Here is a 17,177-nt window from a genome sequence, read left to right on the forward strand (position 1 = left end):
TCAGCCGTGCAATGCTGCTCTGGGATTTCCCAGAGGAGCCTTGCATGGCTTATAAGCCTCCTCACACTGGCATGCCACTCTTCACAAGGAGAGATGTTCCCGCTTAGATCCCTTTTGTAATACTAAGCATCCACCCACAAGGATGGCAAGTGTGTGACTATATCATCAGTATATTGCAACCTCTGCCTTTATCATGGGAGCTGCTGCATCCTGCAGTACATTAGTGTTAGTCAGTATGGCGCCTATGTAACTTGAACACCTCTAATTAGATATTGATTGCCTCTAGCATTCCTAAAAATAAAATATAAAATGAGAAACAGAACTTTTTGTAGCGTTATGCTCTACGTCCCTGCATGGTGTTCTGTCACCATGCGGGAACGCCGGCTTACTCATTACCTTGGGCCTGGCACGATCCCCGGTTTGCTCCAGTCCTTGCCTTCTTCCTTCTCTGTGCACCCCTGTGTCTCGGTGGCATAACTGGGACACAGGTGCACACGCTCCCCTGGACAATTCTATCATGGCAACTCATGCAGATTGATAGCGTTGGCGCATTTTAGACTTGCTTCGCTTTCCTTTTATATACAACCTCTATTACTTTTTTTTTTTGCACCTCAAAAATGGCACACCTTTAGATTTTTGACAAACATCAGTTCACTGGACGATCATCGAGATGACGTCCCTTAATCCTCCTGACCAGCAAGTCAACAAGCAAGTCCACAAGTGAAGACTTATATAAGGGTAGCTGCGAACGTTGCCGATCCATACAATTCTATGGGACATATGGAAACGGCTGAGAACTCCCACTCTCTTCGAAATACTCTATTAGTATGAAATGGATGGTCACCCCCCCCCCCAACAAAACTCTGGTTTCTGTATCTTCAATCAATGTATATTTATTTTGTTTTTTGGAAAGTTCACATAAATGATAAGAGATTTAGCAAGAAAATTATTGGCCATCGTAATGCTGTTGTCTGGTCTCGGCGCAGACACATGTCCTCGTTCTCTGAGATTTTATATCCAGAATGTCTGTCAGAGGCAAGGAAGTGTGTGAAATTAATTATAGATGGATGTTTAATTACCTTCATTACCAGTCACTCCCGGCATCCAGGCATGTGAGCGGAATGACTGATGAACGACGTCTCTTGTATTCTTGAGTCAATGGCCAACATAACGGAGCTGGTTGTCTGGGGCAGGAACAGAACATGACCTGAGACATTCACGATGTTCTAGAACATAATATTCCATCCTCCCCCACATTTAATTAAATTTTCTCTCTCCGGGGGGTCATGCTGCAAATCAGGTCATAGCCAAAATCCTATAAATATCCACATGAGGATCTTGTATGTTACCAATAACACCATGACACGTGATAATGTAGCTAATGTGACACCATGTGCGTCTACAGATGACGGAGATCAAATGTAGCATCTACGTTAGTAGGGCCAGATGGATCAAGACTTCTGTCACACTGGTTTCACGACTTCTGTTTTCTCAGCATCCAGGAGAACTAGAGCCCTATTCACTAGATCACTGGGGGTCTCATCTCAGATGTCAGACCCCCGACAATCACCCATTAATCTTCTATCCTAAGGATAAGGGATAACCCTACACATCGCATTATAAAAGGCTCCTACATGGCTAAAATAGTGCCTAAAAACACTAAGTGGAGTAATTTTAGTCTGTATGTATATACATATTTAGTGAGACCTTAGATTCTTGCTATGTACAGTGCAGACCAAAAGTTAGGACACATCTCATTTAAAGATTTTTCTGTATTTTCATGACTATGAAAATTGTGCATTCACACTGAAGGCATCAAAACTATGAATTAACACATGTGGAATTATATACTTAACAAAAAAGTGTGAAACAACTGAAATTATGTCTTATATTCTAGGTTCTTCAAAGTAGCCACCTTTTGCTTTGATGACTGCTTTGCACACTCTTGGCATTCTCTTGATGAGCTTCAAGAGGTAGTCACCGGGAATGGTTTTCACTTCACAGGTGTGCCCTGTCAGGTTTAATAAGTGGGATTTCTTGCCTTATAAATGGGGTTGGGACCAACAGTTGTGTTGTGCAGAAGTCTGGTGGATACACAGCTGATAGTCCTACTGAATAGATTATTAGAATTTGTATTATGGCAAGAAAAAAGCAGCTAAGTAAAGAAAAATGAGTGGCCGTCATTACTTTAAGAAATGAAGGTCAGTCAGTCCGAAAAATTGGGAAAACTTTGAAAGTGTCCCCAAGTACAGTGGCAAAAATCATCAAGCGCTACAAAGAAACTGGCTCACATGAGGACCACCCAGGAAAGGAAGACCAAGAGTCACCTCTGCTTCTGAGGATAAGTTTATCCGAGTCACCAGCCTCAGAAATCGCAGGTTAACAGCAGCTCAGATTAGAGACCAGATCAATGCCACACAGAGTTCTAGCAGCAGACACATCTCTACAACAACTGTTAAGAGGAGACTTTGTGCAGCAGGCCTTCATGGTAAAATAGCTGCTAGGAAACCACTGCTAAGGACAGGCAACAAGCAGAAGAGACTTGTTTGGGCTAAAGAACACAAGGAATGGACATTAGACCAGTGGAAATCTGTGCTTTCGTCTGATGAGTCCAAATTTGAGATCTTTGACTCCAACCACCGTGTCTTTGTGTGGCGCAGAAAAGGTGAACGGATGGACTCTACATGCCTGGTTCCCACTGTGAAGTATGGAGGAGGAGGTGTGATGGTGTGGGGGTGCTTTGCTGGTGACACGGTTGGGGATTTATTCAAAATTGAAGGCATACTGAACCAGCATGGCTACCACAGCATCTTGCAGTGGTATGCTATTGCATCCAGTTTGCGTTTAGTTGGACCATCATTAATTTTTCAACAGGACAATGACCCCAAACACACCTCCAGACTGTGTAAGGGCTATTTGACCAAGAAGGAGAGTGATGGGGTGCTACGCCAGATGACCTGGCCTCCACAGTCACCAGACCTGAACCCAATCGAGATGGTTTGGGGTGAGCTGGACCGCAGAGTGAAGGCAAAAGGGCCAACAAGTGCTAAGCATCTCTGGGAACTCCTTCAAGATTGTTGGAAGACCATTCCCAGTGACTACCTCTTCAAGCTCATCAAGAGAATGCCAAGAGTGTGCAAAGCAGTCATCAAAGCAAAAGGTGGCTACTTTGAAGAACCTAGAATATAAGACATATTTTCAGTTGTTTCACACTTTTTTGTTAAGTATATAATTCCACATGTGTTAATTCATAGTTTTGATGCCTTCAGTGTGAAGTTACAATTTTACATAGTCATGAAAATACAGAAAAATCTTTAAATAAGAAGGTGTGTCCAAACTTTTGGTCTGTACTGTACATACTTTAAAAAAAACTCACATGTTCATTACTCATTAACAGTTCATACCGAAAAGCTTATTATTACTCCTATTGAAAGACACTGTAGCTAATCCATTTGAAAATCAACTGACACATCCACAGCAGATTTTAAAAAAATGTTTCATTTTCAGATTTTTAGTGCAGGTACATTTACTTAAAAATACATATCAAGTTTGTTCCGGTCCATGACAGAGGCCAATCTTACTGCATAGACATAGTATGTGAACCAAGCCTATTTTATGTATATAGTACCAGATCCATGAATAGATACAGTACCAGAACCAAGCGTATTATATGAATATAGTACCAGAGCCATGAACAATGTATAGATACTGTACCAGAACCAAGCTTAATGTATACATGAAGTAACAAAAGAATGCATACTACATAGACAGCACCAGAAACAAGCACATATACAGTTGAAACCAGAAGTTTCCATACACTATATAAAAAGACACGGGTGCATGTTTTCCTCAATATCTGACATCAAATCAGAAGAAACCTTTCCCGTTTTAGGTCACTAAAGGTTTCTTAGAACATGTCCTGTTTGATCTGGTTATCATATATGTTTTTTCTCCCATGTCTCCCCCCTTTCTACAAATATTTTCGGATACCTTCTTTTAAATGAACAAGAATAAATCTGATTTTACCCACAACGTACCGGGAGCTGGATCATTTTCTTTCCTGTACTACATAGACACAGTACAAAAATCAAGCTTATTATGTTTCTAGTACCGGAACCATGCATTCTGCATACACACAGTACCAGAGCCAAGCTTAATATACCCATGTAGTAACAGAACCATGCGTACTACAGAGACACAGTACCAGAGCTTATCATATCAGTAGCAGAGACAGACAGAAGAGGACCCCTGTGCAAAGATATATGGGCCCTTTGTAGTCAAAATATTCAGGATATTGGACACCTCCAACTACAGTAGTTTAGAGGTGGAAGTGGGCCCACTTGTCTCTTGGGCCCCTGTGCAGCTTTACAGGTTGCACCAATGATAGGTCTGCTGTTGTGAATTCTGTTTTCGAACTCCCTCCTGTGGTCATGAATGGTACTTCGGCGAGTTCTGTCCATGGACTCCCTCTGGTGGCTGTGAGTGGAGCTGCTGCTTCTGAGGTTCCTTCCACAGGTGATGTAGTTTATTCGTTGGCTGGCTGTTCTATTTAACTCCACTCAGATCGTTACTCCATGCCAGCTGTCAATGTTCTTGTACTGGTTCAGTTTGCTCCTGGATCTTTCTGGTGACCTGTCTACTCCAGCAGAAGCTAAGTCCCTGCTAGTTATTTATTTGTTCATTGTTTCCTTGTCCAGTTGGCTATCATGATTTTGTCTTGCTAGCTGGAAGCTCTGGGATGCAGAGTGGCACCTCCGCACCGTGAGTCGGTGCGGAGGTCTTTTTGCACACACTGCGTAGTCTTTTGTAGTTTTTTGTGCTGACCGCAAAAATACCTTTCCTATCCTCTGTCTGTTTAGTAAGTCTGGCCTCCCTTTGCTGAAACCTGTTTCATTTCTGTGTTTGTGACTTCATCTTAACTCACAGTCAATATATGTGGGGGGCTGCCTTTTCCTTTGGGGAATTTCTCTGAGGCAAGGTAGGCTTTATTTTCTATCTTTAGGGCTAGTTAGCTCTTAGGCTGTGAAGAGGCGTCTAGGTCGTGTTAGGTACGCTCCACGGCTATTTCTAGTTGTGTGATAGGATTAGGGGTTGCGGTCAGCAGAGTTCCCACTTCCCAGAGCTTGTCTTGTGTGAGTTTAACCATCAGGTCGTTCCGGGTGCTCCTAACCACCAGATCCATAACAGTCTGCCCTTGTATATGTATAGAATACCAGATCCATGCATACTGCATACACAATAGCAGAACCAAGCTTTTTCTATGGATGTAGTACAACAACCAAGTATGCCAGACAGTACCAGAACCAAGCTTGTTATACGTATTGTGGTAGATCAGTTCACTCAGCGGTACACGGAGGTAGAAATAGCAACACTGTCTCTTTAAGTCCTTCACGGTTGGATTTATTAGGTACATGTGGCATAAACCATGGTGAAGTAAAATAAATATGGCCCTTTGGGCAAAACAGAAAAAAACAAAACAAAATGATATCTCACAGTCCATATGACTGCGGGGATTCGTTCGCTCAGGGTTCAGTTAAGCACCAACACAAGCACTTTCCTAGAGTTACTCTCTCCCAAACATACTGAACACTGATTGCCTCTGGAGGCTGACTATTTAAGCTCCAGTCCACACCCTGGGGTGGAGATAAGGTTGGACAACCTGCTCTATGGTTGTCCACAAAAACCCAGCCCTTAAACAAGAAGGCTGATTAACCCCTCTCAGCACACTGTGCTGGAGCAAAACTTCTGGGTTGAAAATCACTGAAGAATATAAAAGAGGTAAGCTAATTATATTTATATAATACCAGAGCCATGAATGCTTCATAGACACAGTACCCGAACCAAGCTGATTATATGTATTTAGAACCAGAGTTATGCATACTACATAGACACAGTACCAGAACCAAGCTTATTATATGTATTTAGAACCAGAGCTATGCATACTGCATAGTAAAAGTTCCAGAACCAAGCTTATTATATGTATTTAGAACCAGAGCTATGCATACTGCATAGTAAAAGTTCCAGAATCAAGCTTATTATATGTATTTAGAACCAGAGCTATGCATACTGCATAGTAAAAGTTCCAGAACCAAGCTTATTATATGTATTTAGAACCAGCGCTATGCATACTACATAGACACAGTACCAGAACCAAGCTTATTATATGTATATAGAACCAGAGTTATGCATACTACATAGACACAGTACCAGAACCAAGCTTATTATATGTATATAGAACCAGAGTTATGCATACTGCATAGTAAAAGTTCCAGAACCAAGCTTATCATATGTATGTAATACCAAAACTATGCGTACTGTATATACACACATAGTAGAAGAACCAAGTTTACAGCATAACGTATCAGAAATGTACTGCATAAATACATAGAACGTTTACAACACGGATGTGGAACCAGATCAAGGATTAGGCTATGTTCCCACCATGAGTATTTGTTGCTGTATAGTACTTGTGTAATTTTCCTTAGGGGGGGGGAGGATATGCATTTTGTTTCATTTTCATCAAAGAAAAGAAAAAACATTTTGGTACAGTGTTAGCCAGTTGAAAAAAAAAAAAAAAGATTGATTGCTCTCAGTAGGAAAAACAAAAATAATCTTGTAGATATTTTCCTTTTGTTAGCCATTAAAAGGCATCATAAGTGATGTTACAAAGCAAGCTTTCGAGACCACTTATTGTGGTTCTCTTCAATTTCAGCAGTCTCGAAAGCTCGCTTTGTATCACTTATTTTATTTTCGTTAGCCATCAAAAAGGTATAACTACAAGATCATTATTTTGTTTCTACTATTGAGAGCAATCAATCTTGTTTTCTTTTGGTGGGTCATGTTTTAATGAAAAGTGCTTCATTTTGGAAAACTTCCTTTTCTAGCTTTGATAATACTATTGACACAATCATCATGAGTGGATTACATCAATTTTTCTTTGTGCATTTCCTCTGCAGAAACATAAAGGGTATGTGCACATGTCAGAATTTCTTGCAGAAATTTTCCTGACAAAAAACGGACATTTCTGCCAGAAATCCGCATGCGTTTTTACCGCGATTTTACCGCGTTTTGGTGCGTTTTTTCCCAAATGCATAGAATTGCGGGAAAAATGCAGAAAATCTGCAAACATAATGAACATGCTCATTTTTTTACCGCGATGCGTTTTTTTTCGCGGAAAAAAACGCATCCATGTGCACAAAACATGCAGAATGCATTCTAAATGATAGAATGCATAATGTATGCGTTTTTAATGAGTTTTTATAGCGTTTTTAGCGTGAAGTAAGATTGCCTTGCGCAGGCGTGTACTATGGAGGACAGAGAATGAACTTCAATCCAATATTGCAGCCAGCATGCAGCCAGCGGGTAAGGAAAGGGTGAATCAAACACCCAAAAACCCCGCCTCCATGGCTGAAGATTGTTCCCTCCAAATTCAGGTGACAGTGTCCCTTTAAAGAAAAGAAAAATATGAAAAACGCACAAATTTTATGTATTGTTTTTCCTGTAACACAAAAGAATTTCCTGCTGCAAAAACTGAACATGTGCACATATCCTAAGGTCGATTTCACACATCCAGATATTTCCGGTAACGGAAAAATCAGTACCGGAGATATCCGTGTCCGTGTGCTCACATGGTACATCCGTGTGGCACACGTGCGACAGCTGTGTGCCGTATCAGGACCACACGGATGGCAACCGGGAAGCAGCGCTACAGTAAGCGCTGTCCCCTTCGGGTGGTGCGGAACGCGGCTTTCCTCCATTGTCCCATGCTCTGCCGGCAGCAGCGCGAGCAAGGAACAATGAATGAAAGAAAACCCGACGTGCGGTCCCCCTATATTTTCCAACCAACCCGGAAAAACTCACAGGTGTGGGCTGCTATTCTCAGGCTGGTAAGGGGCCATGGATATGGGCCCCCCAGTTTAAAAAAAGCAGCCCACAGCTGCCCAGAAAAGGCGCCGTGAGCTGTGTGTTTCATTACATACTTTTTTCTTACTGTGTGTGTGTGTGTGTGTGTGTGTTTTATTAACTCTTATTAACTGTGGGATTAGTAATGGAGAGGTGTCTTATTGATATCTCTCCATTACTAAGCCGGCTTAATGTCACCTTACAATAGCAAGGTGACATTATCCCCTTATTACCCCATATGCCACTGCTACAGGGCAGTGGGAAGAACGGGGCAAAGCTCCAGAATTGGCGCATCTAATAGATGCGTCTTTTCTGGGCAGCTGTGGGCTGCTTTTTTAAGGCTGGGGGGACCCATATCCATGGCCCCTTACCAGCCTGAGAATAGCAGCCCGCACCTGTGAGTTTTGTCGGGTTTTCTTTCATTCATTGTTCCCTGCTCGCGCTGCTGCTGGCAGAGCTGGGGACAATGGATGAAAGGCGCGTTCAGCACCACACACAGGGGATAGCAGCTTACAGTAGCGCATCTTCCCCAGCGGCCTGTCCGTGCGTACGGAGGACAGTGTACTGTGGTACGTGCTGCCGTTAAAAAACGGACATGTCTACGTGTTTTGCACACGGACACATGGTCCGTGAAAACATGCTGACATGTGCAGGGTCTACGTGTGTCAGTGTCTCCGGTAATGAAGGAAACTGTCACAACACGTACCGGTGGCACTGACATGTGATACCGCCTAAGACGCTGCAATTTTTTTGAGAATATGCACCAAATACTCAGTGTGGGAACGTAGCCTTAAAACCCAAATCCGATACCACCGTCTGGTCGCCCTCATGCCGAAAATAAAGGACCGCAAATAGTGAAAGAAAACTTCAGCAGCAACTATAAGAGATACCAAATGCACGGACACAGTCGCACGCACGCCTCTTCGCCAGGTGCGCCAACGCAGCTACACACACACACACCTACGCAGCTGTGCTAGTGCACACACAGGAGCGCCGTAGAAATGAATGGCTTCTTACCGCACAGCAGGTGAGGCAGGAGTTGGTAGCATTTTGGGACAAGTGAAATAAGGCCAGGAGCAGAAGGCCCACCTGTGGGGGCACGGGATCCCTGACTTTACACTGTACAGGTTGCGGGAGGGACTATTTTAAGTCTTTTCCTCTCCGCTGTCTCCCCAGAAATGCTATTTACCTACAGGTATAGGGTTACTTCACAGGTACATGCCCAGTAAGTTTTCTAAAGCAGCAGCAAAAGGGAAAAAAAAAAAAAATTTCTATCTTCCCTGTAGCCGCTGGCTTCCAGTCACTGGGACGGTGCAGGGAGTGATTAGTCACTGACCAATTCACTGTGAGCGCGGCTGTAATGACTCACTGACAGCTCGATCTGCACACGCTCCTCTCAACACAACATGCGGGCACGTGACCGCCGTCCATTGGTGCCGTGAACCCAGAGGAATTGGGAGAGTGTGTGCATCGCAAACGGTCACGATTCGGCAGTGTACAATTGCGTAAAGACTAAATTACTAAAGACTTTTTTTTTTTATCTTCGGAAAACCTCTTTAAAATATTTTTGTCAACAATTTTTAAAATAATTTAAAAAAAAAAACACAGGGAAAAAGACAAACAGATGACACACTGGTTAAAAAAACAAACATCTTTATTTGGTAGTATGGAACAATGTCAAATCAGCTGCCATCAGCTCTGTATTAATCTATGAACAAAAGAGATTGTCAAGCTTGGAGGACAAAAGAGATTTCTCTTTTTAAAGGGGTCGCCAAGCTTTGAGGACACTTTTTACACAGGTATTTTATAGTTTTTTTTTTGTTTTGTTTCCCCGCACATTCAATTTAATGTGGTCTGTTTTCATAAATCAGCTGAGAGGCTCAGAAAAAGACAATCTCACCGAGCTCACTAATGGATTCTCAGTTGACTCATTCTGTACCCAGCAATAGACAGCGCAACACAGAGACGAAAGAATGTAAATGATGCATAAGTTTTTAATGAAACCCAATTGTAAAAATTAATTTTTAGTCCCAATTTCATCTAAAAATAAAAGTATATAAAAGTGGACAACCCCTTTAAGGATTAAAGTAGCTCATTATACAAGGGAGGGGAGTAACTAATCAAAATAACCATAATTATCAAATATTTTAGGCACTTTTTATGGCATACTTGACAAGGGCATGGTTTAGCTGGAAAGTGGGAGTGTCTTAAGATGTGCAAAAAAACACTAAAAATTGATGTATATATATATATATATATATATATATATATATATATATATATATATATATATATATATATATATATATATATATATATATATATATATATATATATATTTAATAAATCTGACTCCATGCTTTTTTTTGGGGGGGGGGGGCGGATGCAGATGCTCCTTTACACAAGGGTGAATTTTGTTCTACGGTATTCAAAAGGTTCACAAATAAAGAATTGGAGAATAAATATCACCACAAATATATAGAAATGGGACAGATTTACGACACGGTCTTTGTTGCCCCATAGCAACCAATCACTGCTCGGATTTGTTTCACCAGCACAATACGGAATGAAGGCAGCGCTATGATTAGTTGCTATGGGCAACAAGGGCAGTTTGTTTTTTTTAAATGATTCAAAAATTTCCCTCAACTGGTCTAAGATTTGAAAAATCTGTCTAATTTAAAATTAACTTACCTTGTTACCCATGGCAACCAATAACAGATCCGATCTTAAAAGATTAACGCTGCACTGTGATTGGTTGGTTTGGGAAACAAAGATATATTTGAAAAATGTGTGTTCCAGACATCGCTCAGTTAAAGGAGTGGACTGAAATACAAATACATTTTTATCCTAAATGCCCATCTAATGCCATAATCTAATCGATTTTCTAACATAGTTTCATTAAAAATTCCCTATTCTTCCCTTACTATACTATTTAACTGCTTTTTTTTTCTTTTTTCCAACTTCCCTTTTGATGACGTTTCTTTTGAGAGTTCCCAGGGCATGCTATGATAGTCAAATGAAGCGTCATCAGGGGGAAGAGGCTGCGGTGCCTCCCTGAAACGAAGCTGCAACTGTGGTGACCTTCGTTCCATGAGCTGAGCTAGTCCCTGGTTTGTCACTGTACAATGTGCTCAATGACAGTGCACTCTCTCACCGGCTCAGATCAATAGTAGTGAGCTGGCAACAGTGCGCACTGTCAGTGCGCGTTGTAAGACTACCCAGCGTGCAGGCGCCTGAGTTGCACCAACAAGTAACTTGCGGGTACAGAACTGGTCTTTGCATGCCGGGTATTCGTCTTACAGTGCACACTGACAGCCTGCTCGGTTGCCGGCTCATTACTACTAATATCAGTCTGCGAGAGAGCGCACTGTCATTGTGCACTTCACACAGTGACAGTGCAGGGACTAGCCCAAACCCTGAAACGAAGTGACCGCTGCCTCTACACCTTGATGACTGTTCATTTGACGATCCCAGCATGCACTGGGAATTCTTAAATGAAGTGTCATCAAAAAGGAAGCTGTTAGATAGTATAGTAAGGGAATGATAGGGGATTTTTAATTAAAGTATGTTAGAAAATATATTAGATTATGGCAATAGGCATTTTGGAGAAAAATGTATTTGCATTTCAGACCACCCTTTTAAAGTGCAAATTGTATACTGTTTCCTGAGAGTAAAAAAGCCTTGTAGGCATAGTGCATGGCATAGAGCAGTCTGAAAATTGTAGCCATACCATGATTTATTCTTAATAACCCCACCGCTCTACTTGGAAATGGAAATAGACAACAGCCCTCCACTTAAAGGAATGGCGGTCTGGGGTGTCTCGTTCTAGCGGCTCTCTGTGACCCCCCCTTCAATCTACCATTTATTACCTATTCTGTAAATGGATTATATATATTTTTGGCTGCAATACCCCTTTAAATATCGTCGAGACAGACATTTACTGTCAAACAAATTACAATTCAAGGCCTAGGCACTTCACTCTTTCAGTGGTGACCCCTTTTTGGATATTCACTAACATAATCCATGCTGTCTACCCAGAATGGAGACCATATATAAAAGCCTCAATCACCAATGACTGATCAATTACGATTATACTAAAGTGGTTGTCCCCTACCGATCAACAGTAGAAGCTGAAGAGGTCACCATTTTGCCAATAGCGGCCACTGCTTGAGAAGTGTGTCATTACATGTGGTCCACTCAAATTAAATGAATGAGAATGTGGTCAGAAGTCCTCCAAAGCAGAAGACCCTCTTTGTACTTGCTCTACACTTTTGATCAAAGAGGGGGCTCATAAGCAGGACATATATACACCTCTAAGACATTTTTTATTAACTTTGGCTGATAAAAAATTTAGAAAACCCCCATGATCATTATTTTATGTCAGATATCTCATGTTTCGTGAATCCTGTTGTATATTACAGATTTAGGTTGGGAGCTCATCGAAGTATCTTATGTCATCCTTGTAGGGGGTTCATGTGATATCTGTAGTTTACAGAGGTCTGTTGCCTTCATTTGGGGTTTGTATTTTCTCTGTCCCAGGTAGAGACATTTCCTGTGGTCCAATACAACTCTTGACACCCCATATTGGGGCAGAGTTTGTGCTACCAGTACACACAGAGGACCAGAAAGAGAACAAAAAATTCCAATGTGAAGATCCCACCAAATAACTACAAATGTCCTGAAGTGCTACCATCGTTAATGGCCTGATCCGTTCACATCTTCACATTTGGATGGAGGTACCTCATTGCCATTTTTTGGCTTTTCACCATCGCAAACTTGATCATAATCCTTTTTGTTCAAACTGGCACCATCCTTCATTTCTATATCGTTCCGCTCTTGGTTTTGAGATTTTGCCTCTTTCCTCAGCATACGGTAGTTGTAAAAGTTCCCAGCGAAAAGGAAGAGACCAGCAAATACCATAATGGCCCCACATTCAAAAAACATGTATTTGTAGTCTCCAAAGGTATCTACAATAGCACCTGTAAGAAATAAAACATACAAATATTAGGACCCTACAACATACAGGTCAGCAAATGTCTTATGTACATCAGAGAAGGTCACGTTGGTGACGCCTTTGAGGTCTATAGAACGTATAAGGATTTTTTATACTGTTTGTAGATTTCTGAGAATCTGATGTTCATTCTCAAGATCTATTAAACACCTGTCTCTGGTCTGTACTCAGCTCCCTACAACCCGGTCCACTAGACTTTCTTGTGCTCCACATCGGGCTCCCATGTGTTGAGCTTCCTAGGCCCACATAAGGCCTACCCAGACACACACCTCTGTCTTGGTATTAAGATTTGTAGTTTGCCTGTGCACAGTTCCCTCAGTTCCCTGTCTACAGTCTTCACGACACCTCCCAGCTGCCTGCGGCTTCCAGTTCCTCAGTTACCAATCTGCCTGCTGCTTCCAGTCCCTCAGTTATCTCTATACCTGCGGTCTTCAGTACCTCCACAAGCTGTCTACAGTCTTCAGGACATCTCCTAGCTGCCTGCGGCTTCCAGTTCCTCAGTTACCGATCTGCCTGAGGCTTCCAGTCCCTCAGTTATCTGTACGACTGCGGTCTTCAGTACCTCCACAATCTGTCTACAGCCTTTGAACGTCTCCAGTCTGCTTGCGGCTTACAATTCCTCAGCTACCTCTCTGTCTGCAGCCTTCATTATCTCTGCTAATGGTCTCCTATCTGCTATCTGTGTCATGCGTGTCTCACCCGCCTGCTGCACCGATACATGTCGCCCGTGTGCCCACCTGGACCTTGGCCTTACATGATACACCCCACCTAGTGAGCCCTTTGACAAAATCATGTTTTGCAACTTTGTCAGGCTGGGGAGCTGAAAAAGCTCCAGGTGAATGTATCCATTCATTTATTTAATGGATGCCTAAAGAGTGTCATATTGCCAGCTTTTCGAATGGATTGCTATCCGACAAAAGGCTCAAAAATGATATGTACAAACCCTAAAAAAAAATTATATAATAACCCAAATATAAAAAAGTAATAAAATAAATATATAAGACAAATTACCTCCAATTGGGGGTCCCAGTAGAAGAGGGACACATTCCACAATGGTGACCAGTCCAACAGCACTTGAAAATCGTTTTGCTCCGACAAGATCCATGAGAGTTTCAAAAAGAAGAGCACAAACCATGCCAAATGCTAATCCAAAGAACACAGAGTACACAACGAGACCAACATATCCTGTTGCAAAAGGGCACATAAGGTGGCAGAAACCATTAAAAGTCACGGCAAAGCTAAAAAAGTATTGGACTCTCGCCCTGATCCATTTAGTGTTGGCAATCATACCAGTGGCCGGTCTAGCGATCATATCAACGATGGCAAGTATGGACAATAAGAAGGCCGCTGAGTACTCATCAACGCCAAGGTGCTTCCCGTAAGGAGCCAAAAACACTATAGGGGCATAGAAGGCAAGAAACATCAAGACGTTTCCTATGAGGTAGATCAAGAAGCCTCTGTGCTTAAACAAAGTCAAGTCTAAGACCTTATTGAATCTAGTAAAACAGCTTTCTTTCGCTTTTGATGGAGGGTTCTGCCCCTTTTGGGGTTCTTCTTCTGGATTCATGTTTACTTTCTCTGGGTCCATGTCTTGGATTGGCTTGTTTTTGCCCTTTTTGGCTTTCAACGTCTTAGGGCCAATCGGTCGGAAGAGAGCCCCTGCAATGCAGCAGTTAAGCAGAGTGGCCCCCAAAATAAGGAAGCTTCCTCTCCAGCCATACTCATCAAACAGAAACTGATTCAGAGGGGCAAGCGTGGAAAGTATAACCGGACTTCCTGCCATCGCGAGGCCATTGGCTATGGGGCGTTTTTTCAGAAAATATTTCCCTATTACGATAACTGATGGCTGAAGGTTCATAGAAAAGCCAAACCCTGAAAATAAACAAAAAAAAAAGGGCAAAATGATTGATACAAAACAATGAGATCTGTACAACAATTTATACTGTTATAATAAACTAGCGGCCGAGGCTAAATAAAAGGTTCCCCAAAAATTTCTTTATTAGTGTTACTCTTTTTTGTCAAGGGGGGGGGTTAAAAAAGGAATATCATTATGAAATGACTTACTGCTTAAATGACGTGTTTGTGGTAGATGTATATTTTTAATTTACATTTTTTTGATAATTTTTTTTATTATTATTATTTCAAAATTTGTGTTTAAAAAAAAAAATCAAATATTGCAATCTTCACCATGACAAATGAAGCTATTTTAGCCTTATACTTTCTGTTCTTTGCAGAAAACTTTGCAGCAGTATCATGATCATCAAAGTCAGGATTACAATGGCCGGTAACACCTCCACAGCTAATAACAAAGGATCCACCTAACACAATAGGTGATGTCACAGCTCACCATCTCCACCTCCCTTCACAATGAACTTTTGCACACGCTCATTAGATGCTTCAATGCAAATGATAGGGTCTGAGTCAGTCGACAGCTGCTAATGTACTTGTAGATTTATTTCAAGAACAGTAAGTGTGAGATGAGAATAGCCCCAGTGGCCAAAGTGAGAGTGCAAGAATTTTTTTTAATACAAATTGTGACATCAAAAATTAAACAAAAAAGCCTAATTTATAAAAAAAATTAACATACAAACCTTATTTAACAGAAGGTAATTATCTGATGATACAGCCCAAATAAACTGGAGGACATATTGATTGGAAGATTATTATTTTGAAGCCATCCCTACAGCCTGTGAGACTGACTTTAATTTGCAACCTTCTTATAGGGAACCTGTCACATTGAGAATGTTAGCCAATCTGCAGCCACTATGCTATGGAGCATGAGGAGTCGAGCAGATTCTATATAATTTTATGGCAAAAACATTCAGCATAAGTTACAATTCTTTTAGCCAAACTTCTCCCCGATCTTGATTTTTTTTTTTTTTTAGACAAACTTTTCACCTGCCTTGCTCATGCATTTAGAGTAACGGTTTTAATTAAACAGCAGATCTATCAAATATCTGCACATCCTCCTTTCCCCCATGCTCAGACAGAGTGTTTGTAAATAGTGTCTGAACATGAGAGACGAGAGTAGAAAAGTTCACACTGGAGTAGGGATAACTAATAAATTTGGAGTTCAAAACATCTACTCCAAGTGCATGATGAACAAGGCAGTTAAAATATCCCTTTTGTGTTTGTAAATAGCGTCTGAGCATGAGGGACGAGGGTAGAAAAGTTCACACTTTAGTAGGGATAACGGATAAATTTGGAGTTCAAAACATCTACTCTAAATGCATGAACAAAGGCAGTTAAAACATCCACTTCAGCATGGCGTTTGAGAGAAAAGTAAGCAAAATAAAAGTAATGCAATATATTACAAAGGTTCTTAAGTTTGCAAAGACAGGTCAATAATAAAACAAAAAAAAGTTTATTTACTCTTTTAAATACCATATATACGATTTTATTGCCACAAGTGAAAATTGCAGAATAAATGGCTTTTCAAATTCCTTTAGAACTTCCTCTAACAAGATTAGGAGAAAAAAAAAAAAACTACTGACATTATGAAAAATAGGCATTAAAATATTTTGGGTGACACTGAAAGAATTTATAAAATGTAAGGAGTTATGCAAATTTAGGTCGAATGCCAACCACTAGGTTGAATGCCAACTATCCATTTAGGTAATAATCAATTATAGCTCCTTATTATCTCTTCATTAAATTTCCACTGACACAAATCTAATTTATTATCATCTTATTTTACTAGCATTAATTAGTAAACTACTCAGCATTCCTCTTGCTGACTTGTCATTAAAAATTTGTTTCAGTCACTAACAAAATCCTTGCAGTAAATTAGACTCCACAATTTTTTCCTCCTATTAGAAGTACGGTAGTTCCTTTGGGACTACAATCATTAAACTTCTGTAAAAACGGACTGAATAATCTAAAATGTGCAAAAACATTTACATTCAACTGCTTCTCTGTTTCCTTGACTTTTGAGTTTGTTCTCCAACAATTTCTTTATTAGTGAAGTCCAACTTAAAAGGAATCAAACTCCCCTTTACAACAAGCCAAACATACGGACACGCAGGTCTTTGAAATAAAAATTTATCAACACCTTTATATCTTCTATCTGTTGCTGCATTCCTGAGACATCAGCATTTAAATACACATGCAAATGAGACAGAAAGTTCTCTGGGAGTGACAAGGCACTTCCCAAGCCTTTGCCTCCCAAGGTTGTTTCTCCATCCAGCACCAGCCTCTTTAGCTTGACTGATGAATCACTGTCTGTGTGACGAGACAAAGTAATCAAGCTAAATATGCTTGGGCT

General features: G+C 41.0%; 1 protein-coding gene across 1 annotated transcript in view; it reads right to left on the bottom strand.

Moving 5' to 3' along the window:
- Nucleotides 1-9,540: 9,540 nt before the first annotated feature.
- Nucleotides 9,541-17,177, bottom strand: part of LOC138647515 (monocarboxylate transporter 2-like) — a 37,667-nt gene continuing 30,030 nt past the window's right edge. The window contains exons 4-5 of the mRNA XM_069736553.1: nucleotides 13,925-14,785; nucleotides 9,541-12,881 (exon numbers count right to left, since the gene is read on the bottom strand). Coding sequence (XP_069592654.1) covers nucleotides 12,598-12,881; nucleotides 13,925-14,785 — 1,145 coding nt within the window. The 3' untranslated portion in view covers nucleotides 9,541-12,597. The remainder of the gene's footprint in view (nucleotides 12,882-13,924; nucleotides 14,786-17,177) is intronic.

This window comes from Ranitomeya imitator, chromosome 8 (assembly GCF_032444005.1).
Source record: "Ranitomeya imitator isolate aRanImi1 chromosome 8, aRanImi1.pri, whole genome shotgun sequence".
NCBI lineage: Eukaryota > Metazoa > Chordata > Amphibia > Anura > Dendrobatidae > Ranitomeya > Ranitomeya imitator.